The 12731-nt window shown below is 32.2% G+C and overlaps 1 protein-coding gene across 1 annotated transcript; it reads left to right on the top strand.

Annotated features, from left to right (window-relative positions):
* The first annotated feature begins 1765 nt into the window (after positions 1 to 1765).
* On the top strand, positions 1766 to 10004 carry LOC127856634 (uncharacterized). Its single transcript, XM_052392953.1, has 2 exons — positions 1766 to 2184; positions 7452 to 10004. The coding sequence occupies exons 1-2, from the start codon at positions 1906 to 1908 to the stop codon at positions 8262 to 8264; spliced, it is 1092 nt and encodes a 363-aa protein (XP_052248913.1). The 5' UTR covers positions 1766 to 1905; the 3' UTR covers positions 8265 to 10004.
* The last annotated feature ends 2727 nt before the right edge of the window (positions 10005 to 12731 follow it).

Raw genomic sequence — 12731 nt, 5'->3', positions numbered from 1 at the left:
ACTAATATTGTCTTAGTTGAATGTGTTTTAAACTTTCGATGCGGTTTTCGTAAACAGGATGTTACAAAGACTGAAAATGGGGACACATTCGAACATTTAAAAACGCAAGTCATCATGGTTTCGCGTGGATTATTTCTTATTATATGTCTATTGGTCAGATTCTTCCACAACATATTCACACAACACGTATTTAATTGAGACGTAGAAAATAGTTATGAAGATTGTCAATCGATAGTGTTGATCTTCACAAAGGTTTCCATTTGTCCGTGTAATGCGATTGTGCAAGGTGTTCCCCACTGCGACATTATACAAACATAAATAATAACAAAGCGATTCCAATTTAACTGTTTTACTTTACTTGCAGACCAGGTTTCTCGATTGTTCTATGTTGTATTGTATACATACAGCAATTAATAAACATGTAGAAGTATTGTGGAAACTTTCCACTTTTTATTACCAAAGTAGTTGTCTTAATGCTAGTTTTAACTTGGATTAATTGGCAGATAAAACACACGTTGAACGTTTACACAATTTTGTGTGGTGTTATGACCCCGTACCCGATTGACTGCAGCAGTATAAATGTGTCTCTTTCTACTCCACTAAATAATACTACGGCGAATATATACCCATATGTAACGACACCGAAGACGAGCGAGTGGAAAAACTTACATTCTTAAAAAAATTGAACTTAAAAGGTCCATCGTTTAAGAAGCTTTCTGACGAAGGATTATTAAAATGCAAAAGCACAACTTCATAGTTGTTATTATCAAATGGGAAAATTGAACAATGCATACAATTTTCATTGTTTTCTGACGAGTTTGTGTCTTCAGACAGATGAGCACGGGGAATCCAGTTTGATCCGCTGAAGATACGTGCTTGGAGTGTATCCTGCATTCAATCATACAGTTTAAGACACGTTTTTCCATATTAGAACGCAAACGAATAGCATCGAATGTGTTTAACCTCGTATATTATCATTTCAAGAAATGACATACAACACACAGTAATGGATAGGAGAGAGATTTGTATTTTTAAAGTGAAGTGATTTTTTATGAAAAGAACTATTTTATTTGAATACCTTGTAAACTAAATCTGATAAGTTATCTTTTTATTTCATACCTGAGCCAGATATCAATCTAAACGACAAGTTTGCCCTAACAATGCACCGATTGTCGAAATAGTATAGTGTGTTGATACATATGCTGCTCAAGATAATGTTTTCATTATAGTTGTTGGACTATCCGTTTGTTACTGATGCTTGAGATAAACTGATGTGAAGGTCAATTATGCGACACCAGAACAATCATGTGCCTTTAAAAGGGCCATAGGATACATAAAGTCATACATTTATACGTTTACTTTGTAATCTAACATAAGTCATTTGCACAACAATAATGTAAGTAGTGATAGCCATGCTTCAAGATTAATATATTGCTATTAATAAATGATGTCATTTAAGACAGTTCTTACAATAAACAATTTATTTAAGACTGTGAACTAATTTCATAAATGAATGTAACTGAACAAACGAATTTGTTATAATATTATGAATAGACATGTAAGTTTTTTTCTCACTTAAGTACCATATGACCATTACGTGTATGCACAATACTATTTATCGTATGTCATTTCGTCTTTTTTTATATTTACGCTGCAAAATACATTCGTCAGTTTCGGCCATTTAGAATATTCAACAATCTAGCAAATTGGTTTATCGAAATTAGATAACACAATCGATACATCCACCCAATTTTGAGGACTCTGTGTAGCAAGGCAATACAATCGACTGGTGATTTATCATTCGTATCAGTTTCTGCGTATACAGTTTATTTATAAATTGTACTAACGAATCCACAACATGCAATATTTGTATTTGTAATTTATTTTGCTGAATGAGAAGGATATATGTTAGCAATGGCCACAGACGTAGTTTGCGAACTTCATTCTAGACCGGTCGGGTCAATATGCTTATTCCATGAAAAGTTTCTTTGCATGAAGTGTTTGATAGAAAAAGTTGACGAACAGAAAGACTGTGATAAAAAAGTTCTGGCTGATATCGAGGATGAAAAAGACAAATTGAGAGTGAGCTTTCTCAAAATGAAATGGAAGTCGATACAACAGCAAAAAGAATTAACAAAGAGAATTCAAGAAATAAGAGATGGTAAAACAATGTTACTGAATCAGGTTGAAGAAAGCAAAACTACGCTTATAAGTAAGGTTTATACAATGACGGAGAAAATGGTAGCAAATATAACTAAAGAAGGTGAGGAATTAGAATCAAAATATAAGAATCTTCTGAAACAAATTGACGACGAAACTAAACGAATTGGAGAAAAGGCCAGCAAGGAGAATTCAAGTGTGCGTATTGCTGATCTTTACAAAGATATTGAACAGCTAGAAATCGCTCTCAAAACGACATTTGTAGCCCGTGGAAATCTTAGTGTAGACTTTGAAATGGCAGAAAAACTAAAAGACATACACACAAGTGAACTTGGTGAGTATGTGTTGGAAGAGGGACTGTATGATACGATTGGTAAATACGTAAACAAAGGATCCGAAAAGGATGATCAGGAAAAGAAAGAAAAAAAGAAACCAAATATAACTAATGCGAATGAACCTACAGGTCCTGTCATTATAAAAGATACAAAAAAGAACATACTACAGAGTGATGTAAATCCTAAGAGTACCATAGATGCAAACAAAGAAAGTGATAAAATGGATGAAAAACCTGATATTCAGAGTGCAGAACATAAACTAAAAAATGTACTTGGTCGCAACGAAGATGATGAGAAGCAAACAATAAATAAAACCGAGTTATATCAGGGTTCAGAAGTTTTCGATTATGACTTCGCAAATTCTCCAAAGGACAAACGAAAGGGGAAGACTGTTCCTCAATTTAGGAAAATAAAACTTAAGAAAAATACTTACAATATCGGAGATGTACATTTAGACGATTCAACGTCTTCGAACGAAGTGTCGAAATGTTGCTGTTGTTAATGCGTTGCAGCAAATAACGATTGGGTGATACTTTGTTCTACTCATAATCATACAACTGCCTAAGTGAACATACCTAGTCACTCAATTTACCTACATAAAGTTGCTTCATCAGTAGTATAAAGGGTGTTAAATACACAACAGTATATAAACCGAAGTAGTTGACTTAACGAAAGCACTCTAGGTTGAACAAATCCAATATATTAATACAGTTACGTAATCGTGAATAAAGGATGGTTTGATTGAAAGCTATTTTGCCACATTTTCAGCTGATAATGTTATCAGAAACAGCATATACATGTTTGTATTGCGTCAGAAAATATATTAGCGATTAATATTGTTTAATCAGTACATTATTATTGAAAACGTTAAGGAGGATAAGTGTACGATGTTTCTAATCAACCAAGAAAGATTAGTCAATGATAAGTACAAGGTTTGTCTGGTCTACGTATATTTGAATGGAACAGTGCTTGCGTCGTCTTGAAGAATCAATTCATGCAGCATATATCTTCAATGCTCTGCTTTTGTAATAATTATACTGATAATATGTTATTTTTTTTGAATATCATATAGTTTGTTTGGTTTGATTGTGCGGCTCTGACATTTGAATTTTTACCATTATAGTTATTTAAACAGAATATCTTAAATTGTGTTTGTTTGCTTTGGGTTGTTGTGATTGTATCATTATATTGTTAATACCGATGTATCCATTAAATTTCATATATGATTTGTTTTGTTTGTGTTGTTGTGATGCTTGTAATTATAATACTTATCATAATTTTATGTAGAATATTCTATTTGATAAACGTATAATAAAGTAACATTGTGATTGTACTGTAATAAGGCATATATATGAACTTGATAAGCGTTCAAAAATCAACATAATTAGTGTCTTTACATGAAACTTGGTTTTGTTTTATCCATTAGAAATACCGTCTTAGTACAAACAGTGGATTGTATAACATAAACAGTGATGACGTGCTTAATTATTTTGTTACAAGGCTTTTGTAAGGACGACTGCAACCAGGGAAACCCCAAAAATGTAAACGACAAGAGTCGACTTATACACTATGCCGATGCTGTTGTAAGTTAATAAGTAAATAGTATGAATATGTCGAAGGGTCGTGGACGTGTAGGTCGAATTATATTTTAAGTTACTATATGAATTATATGTAAAGCGAATATGACGAATTGCATTATCTACACGCAGCTAGGAAAATATATATTATTCTTGAGATTTTTTTTTCATGTCATATGTCGCAAAATATTCAACAGCTCATCGGCTTGAACATTCAAGCTTAAATTTTACTTGTATACGTAAAACATATTTTCATTAAAACACGTTTAAATTATGTCCCACAATCATACACGAGTTAGTTGTTGCTCGTGTTTAACTAGTTAAATGACACAATTACAGTTCTTTTATTAGATATTCTTGTCATAATTCTTTTCATAATTCGCAAACTTACTTTCATCGTTACATTATTTAGCGATATTTATAAATTTACAGTCACGTTAATGTAGGCAAGCTATTAACCAAATGACAGCGCAAATCGGGGAAGAATGCCTATATATGTAAAACCACAATACAAAATGACACTTCAAATGAGGGAGGAATGACTATCGGTATAATCAACCCAAAAATAAATTTGTAATCCAACAAATGTATTAAATAGTTCTGATATATATATATAAATATATAAATATATATATATATATATATATATATATATATATATATATATATATATATATATATATATATATATATATATATATATATATATATATACATATATATATATATATATATATAAGTGTTGGACTGATTATTATGTATTATTTGGATTTTACTCATTTTTGCTTTCGGTTAAGATAAGTAAAAAAGAAAATTCTAGTACCAAGCGAATAAGAAAACAAATAATCACCACAAATACTTGCAAAGTATGATCACTCATAATATGATAGTGGCATATTTAGTCGGATTAACTTAGCAGCTTTAGAATTAGATTATATAAAATATGTATATATACTATATATGTATATGTATATAAATATGCACTAAACGGCATTCATTACACAAGTAGTTAAGCATTTCTTTATCGATACAAACATATTATATTTATGCTGTTTTGATGTGTTTGCTTTATAAACAATTAAATGGTTTGTGATTTTTTTTTCATTGACAATGGTTCATTGTGCATTTTCAGTTTAATTGGTCGCCGGGGCGAAGTGGACATGGTATCCGCCTAGCGAGCGGGGGTCACGGTTTTGATCCCAAGTGTGAGAGCGTTCTATCGATCGCCTCAAAAGACACCAAATACTGGTTCTACCCAGAAAACGTACACGAAAGCATTTCAATAGACCTCAGGCAATTCCATTTAAACTTAACTGAACTTGTAAACTAAATGAATGTCATTCAAAGTGTTAAACAATAAGACGAACAAGTGGTGCTGTTATTTGAACCGATGGACCAGCATATAATATAACAAGATAAAAACAGTTATCACATCTACTCAATATTTTATTTTAAGGAAAAGAATCACGTTATTTTAGAAAAGTTTGAGTACTTAATAAACAAGAGTTTCTTAGGTTGAAACGCTTTAGGCATTGATCAATATATTGGCGAAACAATTCATCAACGAAGAGAATAACAAGAACATCCAAACGTTTAGAGTTTTAAATAATATAAATAAAATGCATACGTATTCAAACACCTTCGCTGTTAACAACACTTCTGTGCTCGATACCGAACGTGTTCATAAATGATTGTTAATCGTAAATTTTGCTTTTCCATCTTGAACATAAAAGATAAACACATAGCGGCAATATTTCTGTCGAACGTTAACACGATTTAATCAATATACAAATGATTTTATGTTTACTACAGTTAGTTTAAAACGACTAAACCCCTTTCAGCGGTGGACTTCTCAAAGATTGCGACAGCATTTACTGCTGAACTTGAATGATTCTTGTTCGGAACATGATCTTTTTGTATGCAAATCAGGCGTGATTTTCTAAACTATTAAATAATAGCATATACATATGTCTACGTTTTCTCTATCTTGATTTCTAGATCTTTAGAACGTCTACTTGTATATGCAAAAAATAAGCAACTGAAAGCAAATATACCAATTGTACAACAGGACAGAGATGAACGTTGGTCGGTCAATACAATTTACGGCAAGAAGAGGGTAACACATGGAATTTAACATTTCATAAAAGCAAGATAGTATAATTGAGTTCCAAGGTCGTAGCAACGCAGAGGCACAACAAGGCAGCTGCCTCAGCTAAAGTCCGCATACTTAACACCTGAGATAGACTATTTTGAAAATCACATGCCAGACTAAGGAATGTCACAGTGAATTTCAACCCGGAGATGATGTCCGCTATAATATAACATTAATTTCCGACATAATTGTCATCTTCACATTAGATTTATACTTGTAATTCACTTGTTATAAAATCTTTGATCATAAGTTACGAAGACTGCAAACGACCATGTAAAACGAACTTGATCATGTCTTCGCTTCGATCCAATTTTATTATCATATGTCTTTTGGTCGATATAGAAGTTCTTCCACAATTATATTAGATCTGATACACTATACTCACATACCTAGTTGTATTTAACTGACATTATTCTTTGGAAAACGGAAAATCTAGTATGCACGGTGTCGCCTATACGATAGTATACAAACATAAATCATATTAAATAATAACATAAACTTGAACGTTCTTATAACCAACTATTTATCTTAGGCAAGGCACTTGTTAAATAAATGAACACACATACACAAACGAGTTCGTCAAAATACGTAGAATAAACGCGTAAAGTCTTCTGATTAAAGTTTCACATAAACGGTTTGTTTTGATACATGCTGATTATTTTATGCCCTTTCGTCTTGTATTTTATTGATATTGCAAAACAACATTCTTCGGTTACTCCAATTTAGATTATTTAACAAGATAGCAAGCTGTTTTGTCAAAATAAGATAACACAATCGATACATCCACTCACTCAATGTTAAAGACTGTGTGCATTAAGGGATACAGAAAATTGAAAGGATATTTATCATTCTTATCTGTTTCTACGGTGCATATATACATCAGAGTAACGGAAAAAAGCATAACACATTTTCTTTGGTTGTCTTGTCCGCTGAATAAGAAGGATATATGTTTGCAATGACCACAGACGTAGTTCGCGAACTTCATTCTAGACCGGTCGGGTCAATATGCTTATTCCATGAAAAGTTTCTTTGCATGAAGTGTTTGATAGAAAAAGTTGACGAACAGAAAGACTGTGATAAAAAAAGTTCTGGCTGATATCGAGAATGAAAAAGACAAATTGAGAGTGAGCTTTCTCAAAATGAAATGGAAGTCGATACAACAGCAAAAAGGAATTAACAAAGAGAATTCAAGAAATAAGAGATGGTAAAACAATGTTACTGAATCAGGTTGAAGAAAGCAAAACTACGCTTATAAGTAAGGTTAATACAATGACGGAGAAAATGGTAGCAAATATAACTAAAGAAGGTGAGGTTTTAGAATCAAAATATAATAATCTTCTGAAACAAATCGATGATGACACTAAACGAATTGGAGAAAAGGTCAGCAAAGAGAATTCAAGTGTGCGTATTGCTGATCTTTACAACGATATTGAAAAGCTGGAACTCGCTCTCAAAACTACATTTGTACCCCGCGGTAATCTTAGTGTAGACTTTGAAATGGCAGAACAACTAAAAGACATACACACAAGTGAACTTGGTGAGTATGTGTTGGAAAAAGGAGTGTATGATACGATTGGTAAATACCTAAACAAAGGATTCGAAAAGGATGATCAGGAAAAGAAAGACGAAATTAAACCAAATATATATAATGCGAATGAACGTACAGGACCTGTCGGTACAACGGATACAAATAATGACATACTAAAGAGTGATATAGTGCCTCAGAGCACCATAAGAGACATAGATCCAAACAAAAGTACTGATACTTTGGATGAAAAATCCAACAATGATGGTGCAAAAGATAAAGTAAACAATGTACCTGGCAGCAACGAAGATGATCAGAATCAGGCAATAAATAGGAGCGAGTTATATCAGGGTTCAGAAGTTTATGCCGTTGCACAGTCTCCCGAGAGCAAACGCAAACAGAAGACTGTAATTAAATCTAAGAAAAACAAAAATACATATAACATGGGAGATGTACACGGAGACGATTCATCGTCTTCAAAAAAAACTTCGAAATGTTGCTGTTGCTGTTGTTAGTTCGTTGAAGCAAACAACGATGGGGTAATACTGCAATTCAAAATCATAGAGCTGCCTAAGGGCTCTGTGCGTTCAATTGCTGTATATAAAGAATAACTTTTTAACTATTACAAATGATGCGTAATACACAATAATATAAGTACTAAAGTATTTCACTTTAAGCTAACATTCTAAGTTGAACAAACCAAAGATCGATTAAGTTAAGGAATCATTTGTTAAGAATCCGTTAATTTCCGTGGCTAAGGATTTCTGTGGGTACCAACTCTATGCCTCTAAAGGATGTTATGGAATTCGACCTAAACTAAATGTCTAAGAAGAAAACTGTGTAGATACAATTAAAGTAACATACATACTCAAAATTAACATATATTTTGCACGATATTCCTCAAAATAAAGTTAACCCATAAAAAATAGTGTTCCATATAGCTATTGCCAAAATGTAAACGCTTGATTTGGTATTGCAACATGTATTTATCGAGATAAAAAATTCTCGTCTTTATTTGTGTGTGGCACAATATATTCCATTTTAATTTCCCGAAACAATATCTTTTCATACGACACACGACACTGACTTGGTACATTAACATGTGTTAAATATATTGTCCTGAAAGAAACAAAAAAAAACACATTTTGTATCTTGTTGAATATGTTACCTGACCACATCTAGCGTTGACATTTTGGATATTGCTATAGGTAACAATGATATTTTTATGTTTTAACTTTATTTGTCGAAATATTGTGCGATTTATTCGTTGATTTTTGAGGGTTCAAGGGCTTTTAACGGATATAATTTTATAAGAAAACAATAAACACTATTATTTCGTTAGATCATATGTTAGTGGGAAATGTTTGCGACATTTTTTAAGAACATGTTTAAGAGGATCAGTTTACGATTGTAATTATCTACATGGAATGCTTAGTCAATCGTTAGTAAAATTGTGTTTCCTGCCAATGTACGTTTTTATGGTATATTGTTAACCTCGTTTATAAGAATAGCTATGTGCCACATATATCTTCAATTTTCAAAACCTTTGTAATGTTCTAATACTTTTAATTAAATTTCTTATACTAATTCAAACAGAATATCTTAGATTAGGTTTATTTTGTTTGTGTAGTTGTGATACTTATTATTATACTTCTTACACTAATTTATCTAGAATATGCTATGTATTGCTTGTTGTGTTTATGTTTCTGTGATGCGTATACTATACATTTTATACGCATTTATCCAGAATATCTCATATTTTGTTGATATGACTTCTTAAACTAATTTATCTAGAATATCTTATATATTGCTTGTTGTGTTAATCTTGCAATGATACGTATACTATACTTTTTATACGATTTTATTCAGAATTTTTCGTAGTTTGTTGGTTTTATTTGTGTTGTCGTGATAATTATCATTTGATTTCTTACACTTATTTATCTAGAATATCTTATGTATGTTTGTAGTGTCTATGTTGCTGTGATACGTATACTATACTTGTTATACTCATTAATCCAGAATAACTCATATTTGGTTGTTTTTGTTTGTGTTGTCATGATAATTATCATTATACTTCTTACGCTTATTTATCTACAATATTCTATATGCTGCTTGTGCTGTTTATGTTTTCTATGATAGATATATAATAATTTTTATACAAATTTTTATCTCATGCTATACCCTGTTTCCCATGTTATACAACCATCACATATTTTCTTATATAACACATGTGTAATACAACATTTTTAAGCGTTTTCATTGGCGTAGTTTTCGTTTATTAACCAATCGCATTGTGTTATTATGCTGAAATGACGTTGCAACGTCAAATGACGTCACGCAATGTAAACAGCATTCGGGATTTATCATTATGTTGTCGTAACTATTTATTTAATTTGCTCATTTAAAATCATGTGATAAAAAGATCTGACACTCGTTGTCATATCATACCATATTGTATTAAACTATTCCAGGAAATTCTTTTGTAAGCCCGCCATAGGCTCGCTTACTAACAAAATTCATGAACTCGTTTAATAAAATATGGTATGATATGACAACTCGTGCCAGATCCTATATATCCAGAATAGCAAATATTGTGTTGTTTTGTATTATTATGAAACTTTTAATGAAAATTAAGGTACTCTTTGTTCAGAATATTTTATATAATAGCACGAATGCAAAAACGTGACGCGCGAATCAAATACAACATACAATTTTAGTTTCTAGTTTCTTAAGAATCGGAATCTATTAAAACGAATAAGTTAAAAATATGTTTTAAAGCCATTACTGCACAAAAAAAAATGGCCAATGCATAAACATAATAAATTATTAGTTAAGAGCTGCAACTAGAGAAATGTTTTAATCAGGTGTAGGAAAAGCGTAAACATGTTGTTTTTCCACAGTACACAAATATCTCTACTGCTTACAACCGCTGAAGACTCAAATATGAAAACAATGGAGATATGTTCACGGATACGCTCTACTGCAGCTGAAGCCCATTATTATGTTGTTGGTTGTCGGTGATGATAATGATGATTATGACTATGTTGCAACTGCTGCTGATGATGAGGACGACGACGATAACGATGATGATGCTGTGTCTCATGATGTGGATGATTACCGTTTGATTTCTTTGTATTAAATGTAACAAACTGAATAGGAAACTCAGGACAGTGTGCACAGCAAAACATTAAGCATAGCAATCTTGTAACGGTATAAGATGTATGCCTTCATGTACATGTATTATTAGTAACAGTATTGGTAACTGATGGTGTATGGGATATACACCCTCAGTTATTTTATACCATACGAGAGCGAAGCCATCACTTACTAACTGTGTTACGATTATATCTCAACTGACTACTCGATTACTCTGGGTGTATGGAAATTACTCGGGGTGTATGGAAAATACACCATGGGCACGTGACCGCTCTAAGCCAATCGGATTAGGTAATTTTTGTAGGAGGTTAGATATATGACTAGTAAATACAATATATCAGCAATAAATTTCTTCGTTGAATTCACTGCAATAAAAATGCCTGTAAGTTTCAGAAATGTAGTTTCAAAGCCTGACAAAAACACATCCTTTGATATTGAACAAGTAAATTATTCCCGAAAAACCATCTACACATTATAACACTACACGATATTGTACATAATCGAAAAGCAATTGTTATTTAAATTACTCATGTCAATTTCCCCCAGATTAACAGCAAAATAATAAATTATTACACTTCTTTTTGTTTTCCGTGTATCAAAATCAAACAATTTTTAACTCTACAATATTATAGACATTAAGTTTGATAAATCGTATAAGCCTGACAACTTTAAATGATGAAAACAAATTCCTTATGCACACACAAGCCACCTTATAGCGACGAGATAACTTATCAATGAGGAAGCTACATGGAATACCAAGAAGTACACTTGAGTTAGCTTAAACATACAAGATAAACAGAAAAGATACAGATTTTCACCATTTTAAATCAAACTTGTTTGATTCATTAACAGGGATAAACCTTTTCAGTAAATGTTAACGAACATACAACTTCATAATGGCGTATACAGCAGTGTGTCAAACTCATTCAAAATCGGCATCTTCAATTTGTTTCACACACGGGACATTTCTGTGTACTAAATGTCTGCTTGAAAAGGTTGAAGAGAAAGAAGATTGTATCAAATATGATATGACTGACATCGCAGAAGAAAAAGACCACACAAAGTTGAAGTTTTTTACAATGCAACAGCGTGCTTTGAAGCAACAAGAAACTTTAAATTACAGAATCGAAGAGGTCAATAAGGAAAGAGAATATTTGGTAAAACAAGTGGAAGAGGCACTAGAAACGCTTATTAAGGATATAAAGGACAAAGCTGATAATATGTTGACGGCAATAAACAAAGAAGGTAATATAATTCAATCGAAGTACCAAGTTTTCGTGCAAGAAATTGATGAAAAGTTAAAGCCTGTAGAAGCGGATATTAAACGCATGGAATCTTCAGATGCAGATATTGCTAAAATTCGGAGATCGATAGAGATTTTGGAGAAAGATTTGACACAAAAATACTTAGTTTGTGGCACAGTATCAGCCGACTTTGAAACAAACAAAAATCTAACAGAAACATTAAAAGGTCTCAATTCTCTTGGTATCTTCGTTTTGACAGAGATGGAAGAATATGAACCAATTGGCGGTGAAGAGAACATGGCATTTGTAAACGATGAAAGTGAAAAGAGGGATGCTTGGAAAAATAAGGAAACAGAGGGAAAAGACATCAAAGATGAAGGTGAAAAGATCGACATAAGGAAAACAGAGAAACCAGAAAACACATCAATAACTTTAAACAGAGACATCCTCCTCGGTTCTGCAATATACGAACCCGATATTCGGACATGTGATGGCCAGCCTGTAAAGCAAAGCGATAGTGTTGAGGCAGAAGGTAATAAGGCAAAATTTGAAAATAAAGAGGAAAAAAACCCACCACCGCCT

The sequence above is a fragment of the Dreissena polymorpha genome, chromosome 13 (genome assembly GCF_020536995.1).
Source record: "Dreissena polymorpha isolate Duluth1 chromosome 13, UMN_Dpol_1.0, whole genome shotgun sequence".
NCBI lineage: Eukaryota > Metazoa > Mollusca > Bivalvia > Myida > Dreissenidae > Dreissena > Dreissena polymorpha.
This window is presented reverse-complemented; position numbering and strand designations above follow the sequence as displayed.

Bases quoted from the DNA above. Each gene is read 5' to 3' on its own strand.
- LOC127856634 (XM_052392953.1), top strand. From the start codon at position 1,906: ATGTTAGCAATGGCCACAGACGTAGTTTGCGAACTTCATTCTAGACCG. The intron at 2,185-7,451 runs GTTGAAGAAAGC...TTACTGAATCAG, and splicing joins AAACAATGTTACTGAATCAG to GTTGAAGAAAGCAAAACTAC.